This window comes from Aulonocara stuartgranti (assembly GCF_965226115.1).
Source record: "Aulonocara stuartgranti genome assembly, chromosome: 22".
Lineage (NCBI taxonomy): Eukaryota > Metazoa > Chordata > Actinopteri > Cichliformes > Cichlidae > Aulonocara > Aulonocara stuartgranti.
The window spans coordinates 28,852,687-28,879,953 of NC_138957.1; the positions used below are offsets into that span (position 1 = coordinate 28,852,687).

The following is a 27,267-nucleotide window of genomic DNA, read 5'->3' on the forward strand; positions in this document are numbered from 1 at the left end:
TCCTGGTTTTCAGGTCGCTTTCAAACCCGGAAGTAGCCTACAAGGTCAGGGTGCAAGTGTTGCTCTTGCACAGCGTCAAAGTTCCAAAACTAAGAGCTCTGTGGTTTAAAAGGACAAAACTGCATGTGAAGCTGTCTGCAAGAAAAAGGGTGTTAAAATTTGGTGAGTGTCGCTAATGTTTTGACACGAAGTGGAGCAAATGCTAAACGTTAGCTAGCAAGTCAGAGCTAGATAACAGTGAAGTGGACATGAGAGTGCTCCTACTGTAGCCCTGCGACATTAATGTGTACACAGTAATATCCACATAACCGTGTAATGCAGATAAAAAAAAATACAAATGCTAATAAACATTTACAAATATTAGTCGCGTTGATCTGAACATAAATCGAACTGGATGTTAGCAAGTGAAATCTGTTTCACTTCAGTGTTCATAGTTCAGACACTTTTTATTTCTGTGCAGTCATGTGGATTAATAAGTAAACCCTGACTGCTTTCATTGTAATTAAGAGGGTATGTAGCAGTAAGGTGCTGCTAATCACGATTAATTGATCATGAGCACCTCTGTAAAAGCACAAGTTTAGGCACTTTTGCTGGTCTGCAACATTCAGGTGTGTCAACACAGTACCACAAACTTCCCAGCAAATTCACCAAAAGATCGATCTGTGCAATGAACTGTTAGAGAAAGATTAAACAAGTCTGGCTCGTTTGGAAGGAGTGTTTTGCAGACACAGGATGTGGTCACCTTACAGTCACCAGGTTGACTGTCTGCACCAGTTCATATTTGATTCAACTGTTCTTTAATCTGTCTGACAGCTAAAGCCTGACCCAAATTCAGTCATGCAACAGGACAGTGATGTCTAGCACAGCAGCAAATTTGTGAAAAAGAAAAGAATCAAGGTGTTACAATGGCCAGGTGAAAGACCTCAGCATGATTAAAATGCAGCAGGCTCTTAAGAAAGCTGTGCATTAATAAATACCTGCAAACCTCAAGGAACCGAAGCAATGTTATAAAGAAGAGTAGGACAAAATTCCCCCTTAGTGATGTTAGAGGCTGATAAACTCATACAGGAAATGATTGCTGCTAAAGGTGGTGCTACAAGCTGCTGAATCATGGGCTGTAATTAGTTTTTCACAGGATTGCAGAGATTCCTGTGATAATGTTCCTTTTCACATAATTTTAGCGATACAGATAATAGTTTTCTCTGTATTGATTATTAGTGTATTTACATAAAATAAGTTACTTGTAATCTATTTACATTTGTTTTTATTATTGTTATTCTTATTTTTTTAATGCTGCAGTGGTCTAATTCAAGATGATTTTCTCCTGTGGGAGGAAATAAAGCAGTCAGATCTGTAAATATTACTGCACTTAAGATTATTTTTTTGTTTTGATGGTTACACAGAAAATACACTCAGTTTATCTTTACTGTATTAGTTTTGTAATAACACAGTATCATTTTAGTTCATTTTTGTTGTGGAATTTTGTTTTTTAAATGCCTAGTATGGGTTTTTTTATTTAGTTTTAATCAACCATGTTCTGGTGTTGCACAGACTGTGTGAGAGTGGGGTGTCTCACCTCTTTCTTTAACGCATACTAAGCAGCAACGCAGACGAAGGGAATGACTGATTCTAAGTTTGCAGTCTGCAGGTGTGAGCAAATAAAAGCAAGGAAACAGCGAAAGGAGTGAAACCTGCGTCATCAGCAGACTGAACATTGCTCACTGTGGTCTTTTCTTAAATTTCCTCAGGAGCTTGTATCATCTGGATGTTGAGCGTTCGAGCTCTGTTTGGGATCGGCTTCCTGGTGACCTCACGAGCCGCGACAGCCCTCGCTCAGGCAGGGACATGCCCGTTGCCCGCTGCAGCTAACAGCCACAGAAAGGACTGTTTCAGCAGCACACCAGCGTCCACCATGGCCCAGGCCATCAAATATCTCGGGTGAAGGTTTTAACCTTTTCACACATAAGAGTAAAACCAGACTTCATGAGTCTAGACTGACCTGTAAATACTTCACAGGCAGGAGGAGGCCCAGCACATCGACGAGGAGCTCTTCAGTGAGTACGGCTTCAGTGTGGATCAACTGATGGAGCTGGCTGGACTCAGCTGTGCCACAGCCGTCACACGGGTGAGCGTCACCGTGGGCTCTTATTTTTGAAATGCAAATCTAACGGGAGGAATATTAGTCACTGGACTGGCAACAAACTCTTTTATAATGTAAAATAATTATTTCAGGAACTAATGTGAGACCTCTACCTATTCCAGCTGCTCAAAAATTAGTTTGGTGTCTTTAGGGTTTGAAGAAAGAAACAAGGGTCGAAAGTGGGGTGTAGAAATATTTTCACTTTTTTCTTCTATTCTATGGTTGAGCCACTTAATCCAGTTACAAAAATAAAAGTTTAAACATTGATGTAAATAGACAGCTACCAACCAGTTACGCAAAAATCGTGTGATGAATTTCCCCCAAAACTCTGATCTAATCTTACTCGTCAGCCTTTATTTTTCTGTAGTCAGACTAAAGTAACATTGCACTTGATGACGTTATAGTAATGTTGAAACATTCGTCTTTTTGCACAATCAAAGTCTGAAATATTTTCAACTGCACTTTTAAGTTTGCTGTTGTGGAATTGAGATGCACTTGATACAACTGCATTTTGCTCGAAGGTGCAGGAAGAAGCTTTACTTGGTTTGCGTAACTAACACAGAACGGGCCCTTAACCTCCTAAGACCCAAACTCTTCCATGACATGCATTTTTAATTTCTCTTTGATATTTGGGCTGATTGTGACCCAATGAATGTAAAAACAAAGAATTGCCATATTTTTTACCTGATTTTTGTTTCTGAGAAAAATTAGAGCCACATATGAGGATATTTGTCTAAAATTTCGATAGAACAGTGGCAGTATAATGTCCTCGTAAGTGGATATCAGGCCCTTGTAGAGCAAAATTTAGGATTTTGGTCTAAACAACCCAAAATGTGATGTCCACATATGTGGACGCCAGGTCCTAGGAGGTTAAATATATCAAAGTTTATTTTGCTTTCTTCTTTTCCTTCAGGCATATCCACTTACTTCTCTGGTGAAAGCCAGACCTTCTCTGCTAGTGATTTGTGGACCAGGTAACAACGGGGGCGATGGCCTGGTCTGTGCCCGGCATCTGAAACTCTTTGTGAGTGTCTCTCAATTTCACAGAAGAGGAAAGTAAACCATTTATTTTCACATCCTCGTTCAGCCTTAAAATCCTAAATTCCTTTTTCCTCGTTAGTACTTTGTGTGTCTGATTTCAGGGTTACGAGCCGACCATCCTGTACCCAAAGAGGCCAAACAAGCCGCTGTTCCAAGGCCTAACCACACAGTGCCAGAAAATGGAGATCCCCTTCCTGACTGAGATGCCTGAGGTTTGGTGTTAATAAAATATGTAGCTGCAGCTTTATCCAATGTAAACACACAGACACACTGCTTATTGTTTTCTGACTGTGCATTTTGTATGAAGCTGTACAAATGCTCTGTTACACATGAACAGAGCTAATGTAATTAGGCTCCAGTTTAAATTAGCTGTCTAAATGATACTGAGGGGATAATAGCTCTGTTTTTATTACAGCAAACTAGATAGTGAATAATTTCATTGGTAGCTAAGAGGAGCTTTAGTTGATGGATTTACTCACTGAAATAAATGTGCTTTCAAGCTATTGATTAATTCCTTTGAAACTAACTTATCTGGGTAAAACTGTCTCCTCAGGCCAAAGCGATTGATGAAGCATACAACCTGGTGATAGACGCCATCTTTGGCTTCAGCTTCAAGGGAGCTGTGCGAGAGCCCTTTGGCTCCATCTTGGACACACTGAAAAAGTCCACAGTGCCCACAGCCAGCATCGACATCCCCTCAGGTCAGTCCTCACCAGTCCTTGGGTGACATTACTTTGTGAAGTAACTGGTTACAATACAAAATTACTGCCATTAAAAAGTAATCAATAAGGCATGCACCAGTATAGTGGGGCAGGGGTTAGCACATCACCATGAAGATGTGAATGTGAAGTGCTGTTTTTCTTTGTTAGCCATGCTGACAGACTGCTAACCCTTCAACGATATAACCCGCCTCCCAGCTCATGGCAGCTGGGGAAAGCTCCATGTCGCCACAACCTTGAATTGAAATGTCTCTTATAAAAATGGATGTATTAACTTTTGCTAGCATTACCTCTTAAACTAAACCCAATGTATAGCCAGCTTTTAGCTGAAAAACATGTGGTTTTGCAGTCCTCCTCGCTGCAGTACGGCTTGCCAGCAATGTTGTGGAGTTCTGCTTATTGTCAGTGAGGATTTATTAAACTGCAGTGCATCTGTCAACAGTCTGGAATGATTATAATCAATAACTGCATGAAGCCTGCTGCATGTCCGCGCTCCCAAACAGAGGATATTGATTTGGGTCTAACAACTGTCGCTAACAGACATACTGCAGATTATCTCAGGAAACAGAAATTTCAGCTGGTTAGTGACAGCCTTTTTTTGTTTGTTTTCATGTTAAAGGTTGGGATGTGGAGCAGGGTAGCACAGATGGACTCCAGCCTGACATGCTCATCTCTCTCACTGCACCAAAGAAATCCGCCTCCCTGTTTAAAGGACGATATCACTTCTTGGGAGGCAGATTTGTGCCACCTGGCTTGGAGAAGAAATATCAACTCAACCTGCCCCAGTACCCCGGCACAGACTGTGTTTTGCAACTCTAAGAGATGTGGGCCATCACTGAAGGGAAATAAGCTGTCACTGGCGTTATAAAGCAATCAGCTTAGCTCAGCATAAAGGCTGTAAACTGGGTGAAACAGCCAGCAGCGTGACATCCGTTCACTCATTAACACGTCTTGTTTGTTGATTTTAAGAGAGCTTATGTGACATAATCGTATGCTGTCATCACACCTGCAGCACAATGGCAGCATCAGCTAAAGTAAATATGAAAATAAAAAAATTCTTTCTCTGACAAACTGACAAACTTTTTAAAGTTCATATATTCTGCTTTTCCCAAATTTTTTTTTTTATATATACGTACACGTATATACGTGATGGGAGAAGGGAGCGGGAGATCGACAGACTGATTGGTGCAGCGGCTGCAGTGATGCGGACGCTGTACCGGTCTGTTGTGGTGAAGACAGAGCTGAGTGTAAAAGCGAAGCTTTCAATCTACCGGTCGATCTACGTCCCTACCCTCACCTATGGTCACGAGCTGTGGGTAGTGACCGAAAGAACGAGATTGCGAATACAAGCGGTGGAAATGAGCTTCCTCCAAAGGGTGGCTGGCCTCTCCCTTAGAGATGGGGTGAGAAGTTCGGCCATCCGGGAGGGGCTCAGAGTAGAGCCGCTGCTCCTCCACATCGAAAGGAGCCAGCTGAGGTGGTTCGGGCATCTGACAAGGATGCTCACTGGGCGCCTCCTGGGTAAGGTTTTCTGGGCATGTTTCACCAGGAGGAGGCCCGGGGCAGACCCAGGACACGCTGGAGAGATTATATCTTGGCCGGCCTGGAACGCCTTGGTGTTCCCCTGGATAAGCTGGAGGAGGTGGCTGGGGAGAGGGAGGTCTGGGCTTCTCTGCTTGGGCTGCTGCCCTCGCAACCCAGCCCCGGATAAGCGGAAGAAAATGGATGGCTGGATGCATATACGTACACTCACCAGTCATTTCATTAGGTACAGCATGCTAATAATGGGTTAGGCCCTCTTTACCTTCAGAACTGCTTCAATTCTCTGTGGCATAGACTCAAAAAGGTGCTGGAAACATCCCTCAGAGATTTTGGTGCATTGACATGAAACAATCTGCCGTACTGCTCCTAGATCTGGTGACTGGAGGTAATTTGAGTGGACTGAATTCAGTATCATCTAAGAAACAAGCTGGAGATTATTTAAACTGTGTGACGTGGAGTATCATCCCCCTGGAAGCAGACATCAGAAGATGGACACACTGTGGTCATAAAGGGATAGCCATGGTCAGCAGCAATTAAGCAATGCTCAGTTGGTATTAAGGAGGCCAAAGCGTACCGAGAAAATATCCCCTGCACCGTTACACCATCACCAGCAGCTTAACCACTCACGAGGCAGGATGGGTCCATACTTTCATGTTTATGCCAAATTCTGACCCTGTCATCCAAATGTTGCAGCAGAAACTGAGACGCATCAGATCAGACCATGTTTTTCTAATTGTAGCCTCGGTTTCCTGTTCTTAGGTTTTTTGATTTGATTTGATTTTATTGATTAGCATTCAAATTCAAATCTCAGTGAAAACAGTGAAAAAACAAACAAACAGTGAAAACAGAACAAAAATCTACCATAAAGAAAGAAAGCATGAGACAAGGCTAATCAAAAGGTATTGGCAGAAGCATTTGCTTATTACTCCAACCCTTTTCACAAAATATCTTTTTGTATGCAGCTCCTGTACACAGGGCTTGAAGAAAATAATAAAGCAAAAACCAACAAAACAAACAAACAAACAAAAACAAAGAAAAAAAAAACTTTCCACCTTAGATAAGTAACTACATCAAAGCAAAAGAATCAAGAGGTTGTTTTTTTTTTTTTCTCCTTTTTGCTCTTTTCATTCTTGATATATATATTTTTCTAATACTCTATTTTTAAACATGTTTTTAAACAAGGAAAATGAACTACACCTTTTTAAATCACTGTCATAACTATTCCACAGGTTAACTCCTCTAACAGAAACACATCTCTGCTTTATATTTGTCCTCATCTTGTTTTTCTTAAAGGTGAGTGTCATATAGTGTGGTGTGCTGCTACTGGAATCAACAAGGCGTTTTCAGCCAGAGAACTGCTGCTCACTGGGTATTTTCTCTTATTTGGACAATTTTCAGACTGCAAATCCAAGAGATGTTTGTGTGGGGGGAAAATTCCAGTATATCAGCAGTTTATGAACTACTTACACTGCTCCCCCTGGCACCAGTAACTTTCAAAATAAATCACTGGTTTCTAAATATGGTTACAAAAGTGGACGCTCATATTAGACAGGTCCAGTAGAAGAATAAAAAAAAAAAAAAGTTGTTTTGAACATTAAAAATGGAGCTGGAGCTGAGCAGACCTCACTTGAAATCTTCATCATAATCATCAATCATAATATCCAAGCATGACAATTTTCAACCACGTTTTCTCCATTTTTATTAATACATCTTTATTATTGACTGAATCTATAACTAGCAGTTAATTTAGAAATACAGTCTATTGTAGCCCATCACATTCTATTTTAGAAATCACTTACACATATGGTGTTTTTTATACATTATGTGGTGATGATTTAGTAAAAAGCTTTCTTGGACAATTAGCCTCATGGACTCTCCACAACACCACTCATATTAAATGCATGACTACATATACTTAAAGACAAATACTGAACGTACAGTATATGCTTCAGACAATGTGGTTCATTAATGCATAATGGTTTCTCATATAAGTGCAGAACATGCTTTTTGTGCACAGGGTACTATATACAGTGCTGGTACCATGCTCTCCTAGTGTGTTGTCCTTTGTTCGGTTTGTTAAGAAGGTAAAATAGAGGTTTGAGACGAAGAGTTTTTCCCTCAGGTTGTCATCGTGCAGGTCGTTAAGTGGAAGGATGTTTTCAGTCCATGAAGAAAGCCTGAGGACAAAGACGGCTCACGTAAATGGAAGTGCTGGCGCAGAATCAAAGCGACTGAGCTTGTAGAAAATCCAGTTTATCTCTAACTAATCCAACCTCTACAGCCACATTTAAATAATTAAAATGATCTCACAGCTGTTTTCCATTAGTTTCAGCTTTGCACACCTAATCAGTGACAACATATCTGTGTTAGATGGTGCCATAAATAATGCTTTTACACTTTATTAGAGAAAACAAATCAGTTTTATATTTAGTAATGAGGTTTGGAGTACATGGTGGTGTAGCCTTTTGGACTCCAATAATACTTAATTCCTAATATTTCACAAAGGTTTATTATCGTGTCCTTAGGGGTAGATCATCTGCATCCATCTCCTCCTCTGTCACAACAACCCTCTGCATGTCCTCCTTCACTACATCATGAATCTTCTCTGCAGTCTTCCTCTTTTCTTCCTGACTTGCATCTTCAACATCCTTTGTCAGATATATCCACCTTCCCTCCTCTGCATATGTCAGCCTTTCCTTTCTAACTTTGGCTCCAAACTGCCCTACCTGAGCTGTCCCTCTGATGCAGTGGTCTCTAATCCTGTCTATTCTGGTCACTACCAGTGAAAATGTTAGCATCTTCTTTTTGTTAGTACCACCATCTCCAAAACATGCATCACAGCAGGTCTCACTACCATCTTGTACATTTTCTCTTTCACTCTTGCTTCTATCCTTCTGCCAGAAATCACCCCTAACACTTGCCTCCACCCACTCCATCCTGCCTACACTCGCTTCTTCATCTCTCTTGTACATTGTCTTTTGCTTTGGATGGTTGAGCCCAGGTATTTAAATTCATCTACTTTCACTACCTTTGCCCCTTGCATGTTCACCTCTCCAACTGTGTCCCCCCCCTTGCACACACATGTATTGTGTGGGTGTTAGTCTGACGTCTAAAACCCACACATTTTCACCTAACTGAAGGTACAGTATTTGTATCACACAATTAGCAAAGCTGGTCCCACTTTAACACTTTAGCTGTGAAAAAATATAGTTGAGCAGAAATTCAAGGGATCCACCTTTCTAACCTGTCATTAATTTCCCTCAAAAATATACTTTAGTGCAAGAACTCAGTATTTAAATCTACAAAGTTTATTTTGCACTTTCTAGTAAATGTTAAGTTAGCAGCCTAATAGCCTAGCTTAGCTTCATGGACATCCATAGAACAATTTTGCTATATCCATAGAAAAGTGCAAAAATGACCCTTAATGACCTTTACATAATGTTTTCAATAAAAGTACACAGTCTAGAAATAACAAAACTTTCACCATAATAATACAATCAGAAAATTGCTAGACTAGATAATAAGTAAAGAGCAATTTTTTCTTTTATATTTTATACTTGACGTCGTTATTGTTGCTACAGGGACACAGTTTACATAGATCAAACATGATGTTTGAAACAAAGCCGTGGTTAGGAGTGGTCAGCTGACAGGGTTTAATGACATTTATGTAGTGTTTCTAATCATTCTAAAATACATTGTAACAGTAGGTATCTTTTATGGAAAGATGACATCCATTTTCATTAAATGATCACAACGTACCTGTGCTATTCTCCGACTTGTACCCCTGCGCAGTTATCTTTACTTTCCGAGGCTATCGCTAAATATTCAGCATTTCTGGAAAGGAAAAAAAGAAAATCATTTTCAGTAATCATCTGCAATGTTTTCTTTTATCACAATGACATGGGTTAAAAAATGCAAAAATAAAAAGATACAGGTTTGATTTTCTTTTCGACTTACAGGAGGAAGGTTTTGGTTTTGACTAGGGAGGAGGATGGCAGGATGAAAACACGACAAGGCGACAAGAGGGAACGGGACAAAGACACACAAGTGAACGCACACAAACACGATGGAGACAGCGACAGTCTTATAGTAAAGGAAACAATGATATAGCAGGCAAAGGCAAAAGTTAAAATTATAGGTGTGATTATAGCAGGACAATAAACAATGACATGACTCATGGGGAAATACACACTTTTCACAACTTCCGACTCACACCAAATTTGTTTTTGAGGAAAGTACCATTCACGTCAAACACTGTAAGCCAAAATAACACCTAATAAACAAGTATCAATGAGAAGGAAACTGCAACTGCTTTCACATATCTCTTATCATTTCTGCATATAAATTTGTCTCTTTGGCAGTCTGCCAAACCATATCCCTCTTCTGTGATTCTTCTCCTTTTGCACACCGAGGAAAGTTAACTTCTTAACATGCAACAGGTCATGAGTTAAAATGAGCATTTAGGGTTGAGTTTGGGTTGGGTTAACATCCACCTTTTTATGATGTCATTTTCTCCTGTTTGGATTCAGGAGACAAATACCCTCTCAACTCCAAAGAATGCTCTCATTTATTTTATAAAGCTTATAGTTAGGGCTGGATCAGGTGACTGAATGATCCCTTAGGTATGCTGCTTCAGGCTGCTGGGACACTTCCCATGAGGCACTGAGCAGTTCTTCCCACTCTCCTGGATGTGCTTATATGCAACTACTGCAACCTTTGTCTACTTCCTCCCATACTTTGTGTCTGCTCGTGGTCTCTCTCTGCTTTCCTTTCCTTTCTTCCTTTTACCCTCATCTCTCAACCATTCAGGCCAGGTTGCTGCCCTCCCACAGCTTGGTTCTGCCGGAAGGTTCTTCTTGTTAAAAGGTAGTTCTTACTCACAGTGGATCCTCTGATTTTTTGTGGGTTCTCTCTATAACGATGTGCAGTCTTTACCTTGCAATAAAATAACATAATCTGTGGATTTTGTTGGGTTTTTCCTTCGGTAAGGATTTCTTAGTTTATCGTTGAGGTTTTTTGTAATTATAGCAAAAATGTAACGGATGTGTTGATTACTTCTAGGTTCTATTTCATCTCAAGATTCTCATTTAGTGTTTTAGTTCTTCTTACTTTTGAAATCAGTTTTTCTTCAACGTTTAGAATACCCCTATACTTGATTTGATTTGGTTTGGTCTGGTCTCTCTGATGTCTTCTTGAATTTTGTTGTCAAGTGTTTCTCTTTTCCTTGGTTTCCCCATTTGGGTACTTCCTGTTTTATTTTGTTGCTTTTCGGTCTCTTGTACATTATCATTAATATTATTTCCTTTCTTATTGTCTTAATTAGTTTCAGCTGTGCCCTGTTAATCTAGTGTTTCCACTTTTCCTGATTGCTTCCTGTGCCCATTTAATGCCTCAGTTTCTATCAGTTTTTTGTTCAGTTACACTCTAACCCTGCTGCCCTCTTTAGCTTTATGTCATGTTTCTGTTTCTTTAATTTTCCACATTGTCTCAATAATGTTTTAGGTTTTTTTCTGTTTAATTAGTCCATCTCTAAAAGCTGTATTTGGTTCGGCCTGAAATCTGTGACATTTAAAGCACCTTGAGGTGACTGTTAGTGTGAACTACAATTATTTTAATTTAATTTTTGCCTAATTGGAACACCTAAAATGTTTTTACCCAACCTGCAGACACAAAATTCTGGAATCCCTAGCTTACACTCACACAGTGTTTACTTCCTTCAGCTGGAGACCTAAAATTTTCTTTCATTTGCACCTCTGAGTGAGTTTATAATGCTGGTGTGACCGGGCCTTAACTCAAATTTGTCTTTCATCAATATCTACAAATATGCATGCCAATAAGTGCCAGAAAATAAGGAGTCTCAGATATGTTTGTTTCCTTTTCAACTGTAAAATGACTTAATTACACATCTTGGTCCACAATAGCAACGCGTGACTCATTTTATTTTGAGCTACAAACTAATATTGGCCAACATATCTGCATCCAGTTCATAACTGCACTCAGAAACACTTTTATAAGCCTTTAACATATAAGCACATCTTGTATATCTTTTCAAGCTGAATCTTGAAATGAAAAGGCTCAACTGTTTATACAAGATTCTGACATGCATTAAGTCAGCATGCATTTAGGTGTAAGAGAAAAATACTTACGCCGCTTCTCGTAATGCTTCTTCTCCAGCTGCTGCTATCTTTCTGTAACAGTATATCATCTCTATGAGGAGCCAGAGCTGCAGGCCGATGATGGACACGTACATCATGACCTCTGACACGATGGAAGCTGTACCTCTGGTGGCTGCATACAGGAAACCAGGAAAGACGAGACAAACAAACAAAACAAAGGTGACCTGACGGGGTCGAGAAAAAGCTGAAACCACCTAAAACCTAAAGAGGAAACATCTGTTCTATCTAAAATCTTTTGTTTTCAACCACAAGAGCCACACGCATCGAAATAAAGAATTCTGTGCTTGAATAGTCTTAGTTTTTCTTGCAGAAGAATCACTTTTGTGACATTGTGCAGTCTGCCTGTGAGACACTACTGAGTTTAATCAAAATATATAATATATAATAAAATGACTTTAACAGTCTCTCATGTTCTTGCAGAGGAATTTTGGACCACTTCACAACATTGCTTCGGTTCATTACAATTTGCAGGCATTCGTTTATGCAAAGCTCTCTTAAGAGTCTAAATATTTGCAAAATAGCTATTAATTAATCATAATTTGTTCCAAAGTTACAATTAAGAGACAGTTTTCCAGACGTATTTAAAGCCTAGTCCTAGATTCAAAGGGAAATTAAATTAAGATCGCCGCAAAGTCTAAGACTAGACTTGATCCGTGTCTGGGAGACTGAACCAAAGAGCGCACAGTTATATATGCTTACTGTTATGCTGCCTGATAGTAATGCATTTATCAGGAAACATTAAATAATTCAGCTAAGCTGCTGAACTGGCAGCGTGTCAGTATCCACGATTAGACATGTTTCTTCCATCTATTGAAAACTGTAGAGAGTAAATATCAGCCACTGATGAAATAGAAGTGAAACAAAATGAATGTTGCTTCCATTTTAATCATAACAGAGACTAGGAGGCTGCTTTATTGACAGTGCCAGAATCTTCAACCTCTGAAAATGGAGGCAGGCTGCATTCTCATAATATTAAAGCTCCGTTGTTGTTCAGGGACCTCCAGGTTAATAGGAATGCACACTGCACTCACAGTGAGATTTAAAAGAGTGACGGTCTGTATTGTGTGAGTGTGAATCAGTTTGTGAAATGCTTCTGCAATGACAGAGTCTGCTTAAGTCTAATTAAGGCCTGAAAATGCTCAGCCATCTCCACCATTGATCGCCACATTTACACGTAAGATAAATTCATTCAAAAAAATTCAAAAAATCTAAATCTGACTGCTCAAACCACACTTTTCAACCTTATTTCAATATGCATAATATATTTTAACATTTAGCAATAAATTAGCTTTTTCTTGTTAACTGTCTTCAGATGTCTTTAAGTCTACTTGCTCAGATACTAATGACCTGTATAAAGTCGTACCTTTCCCCACCACACTGAGGTGCACCACTTTGCTGACAACGTCATTGTACTCGTAGTTTTCGTAGGAGAGGATGCGGTTGAAAAAGCACCGGTAAGTGCCCGAGTCATTGAAGGTGACATTTAACAGGTATATGGATGCATCTTGAATGTCTCTGCTCCTTTTGCTTCCGTTCCAGTCGACACGAGCCTCAAACTGGTCACTCTCAATGGTGGGGCCATCCTCATTGTAGGTGTACATCTGGACGACACAGAGATCATTTAAGGTTGTGTTCATTACCAGTTACATATTCTTATGCAACACCTTTGCATGAGTGACGGTTAAAATTAATCTTTCATTATTTATGTTATTCTGGGCCTTGGTGTAGCCGCTCAGTTTGTTTCCCCCCTTAAAGAGAACTTATTTCTGATTGGCTGTCCCCCCCTAAACAGAAGATCGGAACAGTTGTGGGTGGAGCTTCTGTTCTCACAGCTAATACCAGGTGTCTGAGATGACTCTATTGGGATATACGCACTCCATGACATCACACAGAGCCAAGGGTAGAAGAAACTGTCAGAAACAGAGCATTTGGCTCACAGGTGTTACTTTTAAAAACGCTGAAACTTTGGCGGTGTCTAATATGAACATCCACCAATGAGCTATTATGTTATTTAGGCTACGATGTATTATTATTATTATTATTATTATTATTTTGGAAATGTGTTTCATATCTCTTGAAAATCAAGGATTTAGTGTAAAAACTGTCAGTAACTCGTAAACATTTATTGCTAAATGTTTGTTAAACCCTTGAATTAGAGCAGAAAGTCTACACTTCAGCTGTACCCTGATTGTTTGATTTCAAATTGGAAGCAACAATGAAAAAAATATGTCCAGGTTCATGAGTAAAAAACATACTCCATTTTTTAGATTTTCAGTTAATTGGTTAAGTAAACACACTTGACAGCTCCAAATGGATATCATGTGAGAGGAAAATACCTCGTTACATATTGTAGATGGATGTGTTGCCTCCGATTTAAATTTGTCTACACCCCCAGTCACCCCATATGAAACACACTTTCCCCTGAAACTGTTCAGGCATATTTTTGTAAATTATAAAACGACCGTTCAGACACTACTATACTGAAATACATCCACGGCTACATTAACACAGCATGCACTGCGGCATCAAACAGAGAATCCAGCACAAGGTCAGCAGAGCTCTCTCTGACACTTTGATGACTTCAGTGGAGTAAAATGTTCCAATTGATTCCCATCTGAAGCTCATGACGGTCTCATCACTGGGTGCTATTATGTGACTGAGGACCGTACTGTAGGTGTCTATGTGCGAGTAAGTGAGAGCGACAGGAAGGAGGAGAGCTTTGGTGTGCACTATATATAAGTGCATATATAAATAGCTCAAGTCCTGAGAGAAGTAGCCCACAAGTTTGATTTTATGGATGCTTGCATGACTAAGACTTCCTGCTCCAAACCTCCCATATAGTCAGCAGTGCTGCTTGTTGTGTACAAAGCAGAATTTAAGGTCCAGCAGAGGTAGCGGCTTCGCTGTGTGTCATTGACATAAATGTATTTTTCAAGGGATTTTGCAGAAATTGCAACAAGCATAAATAGCACCATAGTTCTGTAAAGATATTATTAAATTGGCCAAAAAGGATTGGGTTGATTAGAATTTAGGTATTATTTTATAGATAACATCTTCATAAATCCAGTTAATTTACCAACACGAGGAGCTATTACACATACATACATCAGAAACATCAGAAATCTTTTTGGTGCAACACCGGCCCACTTGTTGACGTGTATGTCATCCAGTTCAGCGATGCACAGTGAGGATCTTGGAAGACTAAAATTTGTTTTAATCTCCATCATCAAAACTGCAATTAGGAAATGAGAGCTCTTTTCCTGAAGGATATTGCTTCTCCTTCAAATGTACTGAAATCGTTTTGTGTGATAGTAACTGGAAGAAGCTCTGGCTTTTGCAGTTATTTTCTTCTACTTTATTAACAAGGTGAAAGAAGCATCCTTTAAAGTGCTCCACTGGTTTTATCCTACCGAAAGTGTCCTTAAAAAGACTCAAACCTGACATTATGTAATCTTACATGAGTTTGTCTTTCAGTTATTTTAGCTTTACCTCTACTCCTGCCTACTGAAACAGCATGTTTACGTTTATGTAAGTGATTCCCGATTGGTTTGGAAAGATATTTTATTTGGACTCCATCAAGACAATAACGCAAACTCTTGTGAATTTCAGATTAATCTGATTTTTTTTAATTCTGTGCCAAATTTCAGATTCACAAATGTAAGTTTCTAAACTGAAAACGAATGCAGTTCCACAATCATATTCCTACTGTCGTCTCCCCTGAAAATATATTGAACAGTGTTTATTTTATATAAATAAAGCAGCAAGTTACTTCTATACTTTGTTCATGGGCAGGGATAGCTCAGTAGGTAGAGTGGTGGCCCCATGATCGGAAGGTCGGGGGTTTGATTCCCCTGAACAGCTACCCTGAGGTACCCCTGAGCAAGGTACCATCCCTACACACTGCTCCCCGGGTGCCCAATGGCTGCCCACTGCTTCACTGAGTGAATGGGTTAAATGCAGAGAGGGATTTTCCCCACGGGGACCAATAAAGTACACACTTTCTTTCTTTCGTTCCTTCTTCTAATAAATGTTTTGTTTTTTTTTAAAAAGATGGGGGGAAACCCAGATCTGCAGGGCCATAAATCCCACTTCATGGAAACACTCACCAGAAAAAAGTCAGCCTCCCCTTTTGGCCTGAAGTACCATTCGACGCTGGCTTCACCTCTCACCTCACTCCTTCTTTTGCAGGAGATGCAGCCCAGTTTAAAACCCTTGCCTGCTACAGCTTCAGTGTCCGAGTCCACCTCTGCACAGGCCCCGTGACACTGGTACACTGTTTACAAGAAAAGAAGAGATGTCATCAGCCTGGGTTAACAAGGTGTCATAGCAAAACACTGCCAGGAATCCCGCCCACTCACCAAACAGCGTGCAGAGGAAGGAAAATAGCAGAAAACGTAGTAGTGCCATAACTCCAGATGTTTTATCGAAGGAGGGGCCTCAAAAAGTACAACCCTAAAATGGTTCTTGAAGCTTTCACGGAGCCTAGTGACACTCACGCACTGAGCACCTCCGAGTTTGCAATAGCAGGATGGATATTTGCAAATGTTTTCTTGTAGATTTCAGGAAGCTTATCTGTATTGTTTTTTTTTTTAAGTGCAGGCTGATGTCATGTGTTGGTGACAACTAGCAGCTAAACATGCATTGTAAAGTGCAAACCGTATACGCGTAAATGTAATGTCCCGTGGAACCACTCAGGTCTTTGGCTCAAGCCGGCAACAGTTTCCAGAATTCTGGTTGCAGAATTTATTGCCACAAATTATTGCTCCTTTTGAGACAGTTCCCCCAATTTACACACCCACTGGCCTCCCGCATCCACGCGGTGACCTTTTCTGCTATCAATAATCAAATAGCTTATGAAACGATCCAGATATCTGTTAACTCACAGTGCTCCCCAGATCCGCACCCTGAGGTTATGATTTTTTTTTCCTGAGGTCCTTTTAATATGAGATGCAGAGAGCAATCAGTAGACCTCCCTGGGGCATGCTCCGCTCTAAATGTTGGAAAATTACAGAGAGTATAGACGCTTACGAGGTTAAAATGAATGTGTTCAAGAGTGCAACATGCCAGCTACTGAATAAACGTCAACAATACATTTACATGCCAGTGCATTTATAATCAATTTGCATGCTCTACGGCAGGAAACAAATGGCTACCTTTTACAGGGTACACGCTACCAGTATTTAATAGAGACCAGTCTAATGGTCTAATGGTAATTATCCTTAATCGGATCAATGAAATCAGAGCCACTGTCCTGATCAGGCCTCCTCTCCTCGAGCAGAGTCGTCTCTCCTGGAAAAAATATAGAAAAATACTGTCCTCTCCTGCGATGGCAGCTATATATATTTTTTGTATAATTTCAGCTATCTAATGACCCCGTGCTCGGAGAAAAGATGTTTCGTTCGCGTTGGCATTGCAGGTCAAACTGCGTGAGCGCACACGCAGGCATATAAGCCAGACACGCAATTAAAAAAAACACACACACAACCCTCAAATAAATCCGTCCAGTGCTCAGTTAACGTTGTTTTTTCCTGCGCCACAGCGGCACCTCTGTTGAGAGGCTGTTGCTGCAGATGCACTGCGGTAAAAACAGCCAAGCGTGTGTGAGACAGGGCAGGTGCTGCATGTGACAGCTGTTTGAGCCTCTTCTGTACGGTTTTTTAAACTGATGCTCATTTAACCCTGCCTCAAACCTGCTGCAGGGATCCCGGTGTGCGTTGGAAGCAAATTAAATGGAAAATGATAAATAAGAAAACGAGAACAGGGCGAGATGGCCCTTTAATTTAACTCCATGTTGATTCATACAGGGCATCAGAGAGCTTCCACTTTCTGGACTTCTTGTTTTATAGGGGGCGCTAATGGGAGGTGACTCAAAAAATCCAGTTAAAATTACAGTAGGCTACAGTGAAGGAATTTTTCGTGAAATTATTTTAATGTATTTCCCAGTGTTTATTACACATTGAGTTTTACCATTAGATATTTGTGGAAACTTAAAAAAATTATAATAATTTTGATGTTTGATGTCTGTGGTCCCCACATGCTTCAAAAGATCCACCATCATCCCTGTGCCCAAGAACAGCAAACCCTCATCCCTGAACGATTACCGGCCAGTTGCACTGACCTCGGTAGTAATGAAGGTGTTTGAGAGGCTGCTGAAGAACATCATCTCCTCCTCCATCCCAGACACCACAGATCCGCTGCAGTTCGCCTACAGATCCACAGAGGATGCCATCGCCCACGTCCTACACACCACTCTCAGCCACGTGGACAAGAAACAGGGTAACTATGTGCGAATGCTGTTTGTTGATTACAGTTCAGCGTTTAACGCAATAGTGCCCTGCAGACTGTTCACAAAGCTCAGGGATCTGGGACTTAACAGCCGTCTGTGTGCATGGGTGTTTGACTTCCTCACTGGCAGAACTCAGGTGGTGAGGGTGGGCAGGTGCTTCTCCAACAGCATCACCATCAACACAGGAGCACCTCAGGGATGTGTCCTCTCGCCACTGCTCTACTCCCTCTACACTTCAGACTGTGTGGCCACCCATGGCTCCAACACCATTGTGAAGTTTGCTGACGACACAGTGGTGTTGGGTGCCATCTCCAACAACGATGAGGCGGCCTACATGGATGAAGTGAAGAATCTGGCATCATGGTGCCAGGACAACCACCTCCAGCTGAACGTCTGCAAGACCAAGGAGCTGGTGGTGGACTTCAGAAGGGGTCAGCACAGAGACTACAAGCCCATTATCATCAATGGAGCTCCAGTGGAGAGGGTGCAGTCCTTCAAGTATCTTGGTGTCCACATCTCCTCAGACCTGACATGGGCTGCCCACATTCAGGTCCAGACCAAAAAGGCTAGGCAGCGCCTGTATCACCTACGACAACTGAGGAAGTTCAGGGTCCCTCCAAAGATCCTCAGGATTTTCTATACAGGCGCTGTGGAGAGCATCCTCACACAGAACATGACACCGTGGTTCGGGAACAGCTGTGTGAAGGACCAAAAAGCTCTCCAGAGAGTGATCCGTACAGCAGAACGCTGCTGCAGGATTGCTCTCCCCCTGCTTCAGGACACACCAGGAGATGCCGGACTAGAGCAGCGCAGATACTGAAGGACCCGTCCCATCCTGGCAACAAACTGTTCCAACTTCTGCAATCTGGTAGAAGGTTCCGCATCTTCCGGGCAAGGACAGAGAGACTCAAGAGGAGCTTCTATCCCCAAGCCATCCGTGCCCTAAACACACACACCCGCCCTCTCACATCATCTATAATTGACTGAGACAGGACTCTCTTCCAGACACTCTAAACCAAGGCACAATGTACATTCCAAATTCCTTTAATTTTAATGTTTATATTGTCTATCCTGTAAAATAGTCAGATGTCTATTCATATTAATGTACAGAATTCACCTGCTTGCTGCTACTACTGCACATTCACCCAGTGTATATACTATATATATATATATATATATATATATATATATATATATATATATATATGTATACATAAAATGTTCTTCCTCTACACCCCCCCAATGTCAGGCTACATTTCACTGTGTGTTATACTTGTATAACTATGCATGTGACAAATAAAGAACCTTGAACCTTGAACTTTATTTAGGTGCAAGGGGTGGGTGGGGGTATTTCATTTTCATTTTATCTTTTGCATTTTTAAAAGTGTAAACTTCATTGAGGAAAATTTGAAATTTTTATGATATTTTGTTTGGAGATAAACGTTGGCGGTTTTATTTATTTTCACAGCACTATGAGCCGCTTTACTGCATCCGCCATTTTACTTTTGGGCATGAATCCACCAGTAGCTGAGAATTTCTAGCAACTAACCTCCTGGCAGCGTCCCGTTCAACCACCACAACCATCACACATGTTGTTTTCTGTTGCGGTTTAACTTTTCTTCCACTGTTTATTTAACGCTTGTAGAAACGTGTGTCTTAGCAAAATGCTAGCTTTTGGGCAGCATAAGCTTCTCTGTGAGGACTAACTAAAGGACAGGAACATCGTTTTATTTCAGTACAGGCCCATTATCGATGAGATATGCGAAAATTAAATTACACATTGACCGTTTTGTCTAGAAGCTGTTGTTTTATCCGTGTTGCACTGTCAGCTAATTGAATATCTCCGGAGCGCCCCCTGCTGGGCCTCCAGCTGGATTGCAGCCAGTTTCTCGGGGATTGGGCTCTGTCAATACATGTAACAATGGGTCTGTCAGTAACGTTTAATAATTGTCCATGCAGCTATTGTTTATTCAGCGGCAGGTGAATCAACAGGTTAACGTGTGATGGCGTTTCGTGACAGTTCTAACCGACGTTTACACTAAACACCCACTCACACCGTATGAGGATGCTGCTTAGTCAACTGGCTATAAGCAGCAGCTGCGCCTGCGGGCAGGCTGCCGTTAGCCTCGTTTTATTAGCGTGATTTTTTTGAGATGGCGGTTAGCATGTGGAGTTTACCAGTGACGTTTTGCTGCAAATAGTCAGCGAGGCTCCATGTAAAACAACAAAATCTCGGCTCATCGAAGGTAAAGTCATTAAACTAACGTTTACTGGGCTAACTGTTGACTGGCTAATGTAGCTAAAAGCTAGCTTAACCCAGGGAATATAAACAATGAACCAAAAACTAAGGAGCGAATGTCTTCAGCCCTTCATCGTGTGAGTGCCGCCTTTAAAAGTAGATGGTGAAATAGTAGAGCATCGACGTGAGCAGTAATCACCAGGTGGTAAATTATTCGGGATGAACACAGGTGGTTATTAATAAATCAGCCCTATTTATCCCATATTCGGGAAATGCTATCGTTACAGCACTTAAATTGAACATTAAAGATAACACCCGGATTATCTGGCAGATGGCTTTCTGGTAGGCGGATGTATTGAATTATAGAGTGTGATGGCATGTGGAAGGGAAGATTTTGTATATCTCTCCTTGTGGCAGTGTATCTGAGGCAGGCTCTGCTGTCTGTTTAGTAAGTGTTGCAGAGGGTGGTCAAGATTATCTATGATGGATAGCAGACTGTTCAGTGGCCTCGTCTCGACCACAGCTCTTTCATAAGTGTCGTGTGTGCAGCCAGTCACAGAGCCAGCCTGTCTGATCAGTTTATTCAGTATGTTGGAGTCACCAGCTCCCCAGCAGACTTCAGCAAAGTCTAAAATTGGGTGATCTGCAGCATTTTGTTGGATGCTTTGAAGGATCTCAGTTTCTTTAGGAAATAGAGTCTCCTATTACCCTTCTTGTATACAATCTGTGTTGGTTTTCCTGATTTGGATGCCTGGAGTAGCCCTCTACTTCAACACCTTGTCCCAGGATAGGTCTTGGCTATGTAGCTGCCCTCTTCCTTCTGAAGTTAGTCACCGTAACTGTGGTCTTATTCACATTCAGAGGTAGACAATTCCTCCTAGACTACTTCACCGGTGGGCCCAGGCAAGTCTCTGGTGTGAGGGAGCTAGTCAATAGTTGTTAAGCCCTGATAGTGTTGAGTTCTTCGGTACAGGAACCAAACAGCATATTTTCCATAACACTGATATTAGCAGCGTTTTATCTGACATTTGAGGTAAAATGATGAGGTAAAATTGGTCTTCATGAAATTACTCGTAAGCAATTAAAGATCAATCAGAGGATAATAGATTAATGTACCAGCTGATCTTTTCTGCGGTGAATGTTATCAGCCTTCTTTTGTGGAAACCAGACAGTGTTATTGCATATTTTAATGGCGTAACAAAACATATATTAGTCTATAATGCATTATATGTATAAGTGTGGATTAGAAAAATAATAACTACATGTGTAGTAAAATATGAGAAAACAACTGACAACTTTTGTGCCTTTCCTCTAGGTTTCTCTGACCATGGATCCGACCTGCAGTGGGTCTGTGGCTCCGGCCGGTTTGACGGTCCAGGTGTGCTTCCCAGGCGCCAGAGCAGCTGTTTTGGACAATCTGAACCGGCAGCGGGAGGAAGGCAGGCTGTGCGATCTCTCCATCCAGGTGCAAGGTCAAGTGTTCAGGGCTCACCGCTGTGTCCTCGCTGCATCCTCACCTTACTTCCATGATCAGGTAGGGCAGAGCATATTAATGCAGGGTTGAAGTTGTTGGGGTTTACTGTCTGATGTTGCACTCCAGTAATATAGCACTATTAGAATACCTAAAATCATCTCTGCATGTAGAGTGGGTGACAAGAGACGAAGGGAGAGACACCACTTCACAGCCTTTATGAGCATATCACCCACATGTTTTCTACTCCACATTTTGAGCTTTAATATTTACATTTTGGCCACAGCTGGCAAACATGTTTAAAAGCTGTATTATTAACTGTTGGAGTGCAATCCACTGAAAAAGATACCTGCTAATTAATACGTAGTAACATAAGCTGATGGTTATGATAAAATACTTGAATTTCACTCGCCAAAACTGAAGCAGAAAATCCTTGGGTAGTCTGTACCTCACAGTAGCTCAGATAATTTCATCAAACAGCACAAACATGGTGGAAATGTCCACATCAGTGACTCCAGTTAGCGGAAACCTAGCTTTTGTATAAAAAGCAGGTGTCTTAAGCCTCCCTTATAGTTTCTTTAGCTGTTTTTCTATGTTTAAAATGGATAACAAACTGAGCAACAGTTTGTTTTTGTAAAGGCACTGGGTTTGTAAAACACTGGCAGAAAACCTGTTTATGTGTATATTTTAGTCCAGATGTCAAAGTGTGTCTTTGTTTCTGTCTCTTCACAGGTGTTACTGAAAAATGTTACAACTGTCTCCCTGCCCTCAGTCATGGACCCAGTTGCCTTTGAGAGCGTCCTGAGTTCTGCGTACACTGGCCAGCTGAGCATCGTGCATGACGATATCGTCAACTATGTCACCGTGGCCAGTTTCCTCCAGATGTGGCACATCGTGGACAAATGCACCGAGATCCTGAAGAGGCCTCGGTCCTTAGCAGAGGGCGCCTCTGGGGAGGCTGCCGCCGCAGCTCACCCCGGCTCTGCATCTCGCCAGCAGTCCCCGAGCAGCACGGAGTGCCTGTATGCAGAAAGGGAGGGAAGGAGGAGGGAGAAGAAGCCAGATTCACTGCCTCCTTTGGCTACATGGAGACGCCCACAGCAGTTCTCAAGATGGGGACGCCCTCGACCCTCGTCAGCCCAGCACTTGGCTGATTCACAGCTGGACAGCCTTCCTGGCTATGTGGAGACTGATTACACCAGCTGCGAGGAGACATGGGTATCGTGCAATGCTAAGACGAGTCACTTTACTCATGACGGACCTGGACACAATGCCCGGCACCATGGGGGGTTTTTGGGTGCTGAGGCTTTAAAGCAGAAAGTCAGATTTCAACAGCGGGGGGCACCACAGACCTCTGATCGACCACTCGATAAGAATAGAGAGAGTGGGGATGGTGATGAGACGCAGGATAAGAGGAGGAGTGAGAGAAGAGAGATTGAGGCGGATGAAGGAGTAGGAGAAGAGACGGGGAAGAAGGAAGGCTTTGCACAAATGGGACACTGTGGTAAGATGGACAAATATGAACAGCATTAAAGAATCCTTTTTAGACACTATTTGTTATTAGGATTTTTACTTTTCTTGAACAGCAGTTTTTTTCCAAATATAAAGAAATTTGCAGCTTTTGTGGGGATGATTTGGACTGACAGCAGTGCCCTGACATTTACTGTAAATGTTACTGAAAGTTAATATGTTTATATATTATAAAATAAATACAAGAATTTAAATATTTTATTTATTGGTTTCAATTTAGTGAAATTCTGATTTACGTCAGCAGTGGATATAAATATAAATAATGTTGAATCTGACCAGATAGCTGGGTCATATATTCTTTCTCTTTGTGCATTTTCCCAGTGAATTTAATAAACTGTGCTTTTGTTCCTTCTTGTCTTCAGCAGACTTTCACTCAGTTTCAAATGAAAATGACGAAGCTGGACATGTTGCAGGGAAGCAGAGTGCAGACGTGATGAAGCAAAGAGATTTGGTAGGAAGCGATCCAGCCACAGACCTGCCCAGTCTTCATGGTTGCCAAACAGGTGACGCAGTTCCAGACCCTTCCTGCCCGTCCTCAGCGAGGCTTCAGTGGCAAACAGGTGCCTGGTCTCAGCAAGAGCAGAGGCCTCAGGAAGGAGAGGGCGGCAGCTGCAGTAAAGATGAGGATGATGAAGAGGAGGATGTGGATTTTGAATGTTTCACAGAAGCGACCTATAGGAGAGGCACTTACGATGAGATTGAAGATGGCACAGGACAGGTTTCCCAGCGGCCTTTGGTCCCCGTGTCTCCTGACTTTACAGTGGCGGGCGCGGAGGTGAATTGGCAGGGTGGCTCTTTGACCCCTACCTCCAGTCGCCATTTGTCCTCATCTTCTGCTGCATTTCCACCGCCCCCTTCACCTCCAACCCCATCTTCATCATCCTCAGTGTCCCTCGCTGCTGCGCCCTACACGGGCAAAGTACACTTCTGCCACTGTGGGAAAGCCTACACCCTGAAGAGTATGCGTGACCGGCATGTGAAGATGCAGCACCTCAATTTACGGCCCTTTGGGTGTCCTGTTTGCACAAAGTCCTTCAAAATGAAGCACCATCTCACTAAGCACCTTAAAACCCACGGAGGGCTGCGGCCCTATGAATGCAGCCTCTGTGGGAAGAAAGTCATTTGGAGAGACAGCTTCCTGAGACATCAGGCCCGATGTGAGAGACTTGCTTCCAGCTCCTCGGCGAACAGCAACAGTGCAAGCGCAGCAGCAGATATGGATGATGGCTACAGTTATGGATTTGATGAAGGGGAAGCCTTTCTCCCCACTGGAGGACAGGTGAAAGTTGAGGAAGTGGATTTTCATAAGGAGATAGAGGATGGGATGGGTGGGCTTTTGGGTAGTGTTTCTGGGATAGTTGCTGAGCTAAGAACCCAGACGCAAAACTTGGACCCTGGCAGTCACGTTTTTAAAGAGGAGGCCAGCGAGAGCTTTACCTGAAATTAAACGTTTATGTGGAAAACGGTGATTTAAAGCACTTACTGTAAAGTTTGAAGAAGGATTTTGCTTAAATTGCCATGAAATGTCATCCGATCTTCACACAATCTGAATAAACGAAGAACACAAGCAGTTATACTTTTCATTCTTTTATTTATGAAACATTGAGCAATCACTCAGTGCTGGATGGAAAGAATAAGCGAACCTTTGTGCTAATGAGTTCTCAGAAAAGCTGCTTGGAGTCAGGTGTTCCAATTAAGGCAATGAGATTTGACTTGTGGGATGTAGAGGCACTTATCCCTATAAACAAATGTGTACACAGTCTGATTACTTACAAAGCCTTTTCTGAAATTTATATAAAGTGGAAATATAGGACAGGCACTACTCTTTTTTTTCCAAAGGCCACAGAGACCACAATATATCTGCAAACAATATATCTACACTTACTAAAATAATTAAAAGATATACAGAAAACTTTTGAATAACAAATAGTGTTAATGGAAGGATTTTGCTAAGTAAATAAGTTTGCAAAAGACCAGATGGATGTTCCAAAACAGTTCTGTAATAATTTTCTGAGCACAGTTGAGACAAAAGTCAGTCTTACCATCCACCAACTGGATGCTTTGCAGGCATTGAGAGAGTAAATACGTTTATAGCGGCAGTTCTAAATCTGATGCTTAGAAGAGTTTGGGAAGATGCAGTAAAACAGGAAATATTATTGGCCTCAATGCTGTTAATGTTTGTCCAACTAAATAAATTCAATAGTTTACTTACCGTTTTAGAATAAACACTGTGGGATTACTCAATGTGTTCAATAAAGACATGAAAAGTAAAACTGATATTTTCCGAGTTTGATCAGATAATTAGTAATCAGTTAAAGTGTTGGTGATCCCAAAGGATTTGTCAGCTTTCTGCTGTATGTACATAAACACAAGATGGAAATGTATAACGCAACAAATCTTTGAGCCACTGCTTCAGTTTTGTCCATTACATGTGCATTATTTACAGGCCATGGTTATTTTGAAAAACATGAGAAAAAAAAATTTCTAATTTCAAGTGATCCTTTTTCATTTTGCAGCGTCACATAGGCTCAGTTTTTGTTTAGTGATGCTTAAAACTCTACCAAGCAGTGTTGTGAATGTATTTCTCGCATTTTGCACATAAATTATTTGCCATTGACCTTTAACACAAGGATAAAAATGCTTTTTTCCCGTGCCATGCTGATGTCACTTATGTGAAGAAAAAAAAATCATGGTAATAAAAGTAGTTTTGTTTCCTGGTTTTGGTGATCTGTGATCATTTTAAAACATGTCACTGAGGCTCATTTTAATATTGTGTGTTATTTTAGAGCACTGAGGCCATTTTTAAATATTTTGTTAAATGACTTCTCAAGAAAGAAACTTAAAATCAATGGTGATGAGATTACAGCTTTATCTAGCAGTTGCTGACAAAGCCAGTCAGTGTATTGGCACCTGAGAGGCTAACACTGGGCTCCCGAATAGCTTGTTAGATTTATATGAAGTTTAGCATCTTTTCCAGGTTGAAACAGGTGACTTTGGGTTTCTAGTAGATAAGTGTGATCGTCTTCCCTGTGAGACGAGCTCTACCAGTTACATTTAGGCTTGCAGGGTGTGAACACTGATTTATAATTTTTCCATTTTAGGCTAACACAGTGGATTTTAAATCAAGCTATTAAGATATGATTGAGGTGGAGACTATCAGTTTAAATTCAAGTGGTTCAACAAAAGCAATATATAACTGGGAAAGGCAGTTGATTTAAAAAAAAAAAGTAATTCCGGTGACTGGAGTCGATTTTGTTAATTTCCTCTGTTGTATTTGGGAACCATTTATTTTTGCTATCAGTATGAGGTCCTTAGAGATGTTGATGTAAGTGAAGGAGGCTATGATTAGACTTAAAAAAAACAAAATGAACACCAGAGGGAGACATTATTTTAGGAGTGACCAGTCGACTGTTTGGTACTTTTCTAAAACGAAAGAATGCAGTAAACACCAATAAATCCACAACTAAAGTGGATTCTTGCAGTTTCTTTCATCGGTTAAGAAAAATCCCTTCCTAGTGGAAATTTGACCAACATAAACAAATCTTACATTTTTGAGGAGTTAGAAATGTTTTTAGATGAATAGCCTCTTATCTAAAAGTATTTGAAAAGTACTGTATATGCGGCATTTTCCCACTGGTCAATATTAAAAGATTTTTAAGCAACATTCCACACTGCTGTGTGTTTTTGGAGGACATAAAACACTGAGGTTTAAAGAAACATTGCAGATAATTTTAGAACCCTTAGGCTGATTTGAAACAATCTGGAATTCATGTTTTAAACAATGCTGAGATTGTCGTAGAGCACTAGTGTGTAGATAGTGGTGGCCATTCTAGAACAACGGTGTGCAACATTCCAGAATGCAGAAGTTGATTTTTAAGCATTCATGGCCATTCTAGAACACAGATGCTAATGTGAAACATTCTAGAACTCTGAGACTGATTCTAAACTTACTAGAGCACGGCACATTCTAGAACACAGGTGTCGAACTTGAGGCCTTGAGGCCCGGAGTTGGACACCCCTGTTCTAGAATGTATGTTTTAAACAATGCTGAAGTGCTGTGTATATTGGTGATCATTCTAGAACAAACCAGTGTGCAACATTCTAAACATTGATGGTCATTCTA

At 41.1% G+C, this 27,267-nt stretch overlaps 3 protein-coding genes across 5 annotated transcripts; 2 read left to right on the forward strand and 1 right to left on the reverse strand.

The window, feature by feature from the left end:
• On the forward strand, positions 1-4,971 carry naxe (NAD(P)HX epimerase). The gene is made up of 7 exons (XM_082520643.1): positions 1-162; positions 1,749-1,938; positions 2,017-2,125; positions 3,054-3,164; positions 3,283-3,393; positions 3,735-3,882; positions 4,520-4,971. The coding sequence occupies exons 2-7, from the start codon at positions 1,766-1,768 to the stop codon at positions 4,717-4,719; spliced, it is 852 nt and encodes a 283-aa protein (XP_082376769.1). The 5' UTR covers positions 1-162; positions 1,749-1,765; the 3' UTR covers positions 4,720-4,971.
• A 2,153-nt stretch (positions 4,972-7,124) lies between these two features.
• Positions 7,125-17,159, reverse strand: scn1bb (sodium channel, voltage-gated, type I, beta b). Its single transcript, XM_082522530.1, has 6 exons — positions 15,977-17,159; positions 15,725-15,891; positions 12,982-13,219; positions 11,589-11,730; positions 9,202-9,276; positions 7,125-7,619 (listed from the first exon to the last, which is right to left on the reverse strand). Exons 1-5 carry the CDS (start codon positions 16,023-16,025, stop codon positions 9,207-9,209), a joined length of 666 nt encoding a protein of 221 aa, XP_082378656.1. The 5' UTR covers positions 16,026-17,159; the 3' UTR covers positions 7,125-7,619; positions 9,202-9,206.
• Positions 17,160-19,414: 2,255 nt separating this feature from the next.
• On the forward strand, positions 19,415-25,863 carry zbtb22a (zinc finger and BTB domain containing 22a). Of its 3 annotated transcripts, none has more exons than XM_082521035.1 (4): positions 19,415-20,150; positions 21,459-21,677; positions 22,347-23,118; positions 23,507-25,863. In XM_082521035.1, exons 2-4 carry the CDS (start codon positions 21,471-21,473, stop codon positions 24,583-24,585), a joined length of 2,058 nt encoding a protein of 685 aa, XP_082377161.1. In that variant the 5' UTR covers positions 19,415-20,150; positions 21,459-21,470; the 3' UTR covers positions 24,586-25,863. The 3 variants fall into 3 exon arrangements, with proteins under 3 accessions (XP_082377161.1, XP_082377163.1, XP_082377162.1); XM_082521037.1 differs by having other exon boundaries at positions 23,510-25,863; XM_082521036.1 differs by lacking the exon at positions 19,415-20,150 and adding an exon at positions 20,166-20,372.
• Positions 25,864-27,267: the final 1,404 nt, after the last annotated feature.

What these genes read in the sequence shown, in the direction of transcription:
- naxe (XM_082520643.1), top strand. Translation starts at nt 1,766, where the DNA reads ATGTTGAGCGTTCGAGCTCTGTTTGGGATCGGCTTCCTGGTGACCTCA. An exon ending in TCCTGACTGAGATGCCTGAG is followed by an intron (nt 3,394 to 3,734) that starts GTTTGGTGTTAA and finishes CTGTCTCCTCAG; the next exon opens with GCCAAAGCGATTGATGAAGC. An exon ending in CAGCATCGACATCCCCTCAG is followed by an intron (nt 3,883 to 4,519) that starts GTCAGTCCTCAC and finishes TTCATGTTAAAG; the next exon opens with GTTGGGATGTGGAGCAGGGT.
- scn1bb (XM_082522530.1), bottom strand. Translation starts at nt 16,025, where the DNA reads ATGGCACTACTACGTTTTCTGCTATTTTCCTTCCTCTGCACGCTGTTT. An exon ending in CTTCCTCTGCACGCTGTTTG is followed by an intron (nt 15,892 to 15,976) that starts GTGAGTGGGCGG and finishes TCTTGTAAACAG; the next exon opens with TGTACCAGTGTCACGGGGCC. An exon ending in CCTCAGTGTGGTGGGGAAAG is followed by an intron (nt 11,731 to 12,981) that starts GTACGACTTTAT and finishes TCCTGTATGCAG; the next exon opens with CCACCAGAGGTACAGCTTCC.
- zbtb22a (XM_082521035.1), top strand. Translation starts at nt 21,471, where the DNA reads ATGGATCCGACCTGCAGTGGGTCTGTGGCTCCGGCCGGTTTGACGGTC. An exon ending in CACCTTACTTCCATGATCAG is followed by an intron (nt 21,678 to 22,346) that starts GTAGGGCAGAGC and finishes GTCTCTTCACAG; the next exon opens with GTGTTACTGAAAAATGTTAC. An exon ending in TGCACAAATGGGACACTGTG is followed by an intron (nt 23,119 to 23,506) that starts GTAAGATGGACA and finishes TCTTGTCTTCAG; the next exon opens with CAGACTTTCACTCAGTTTCA.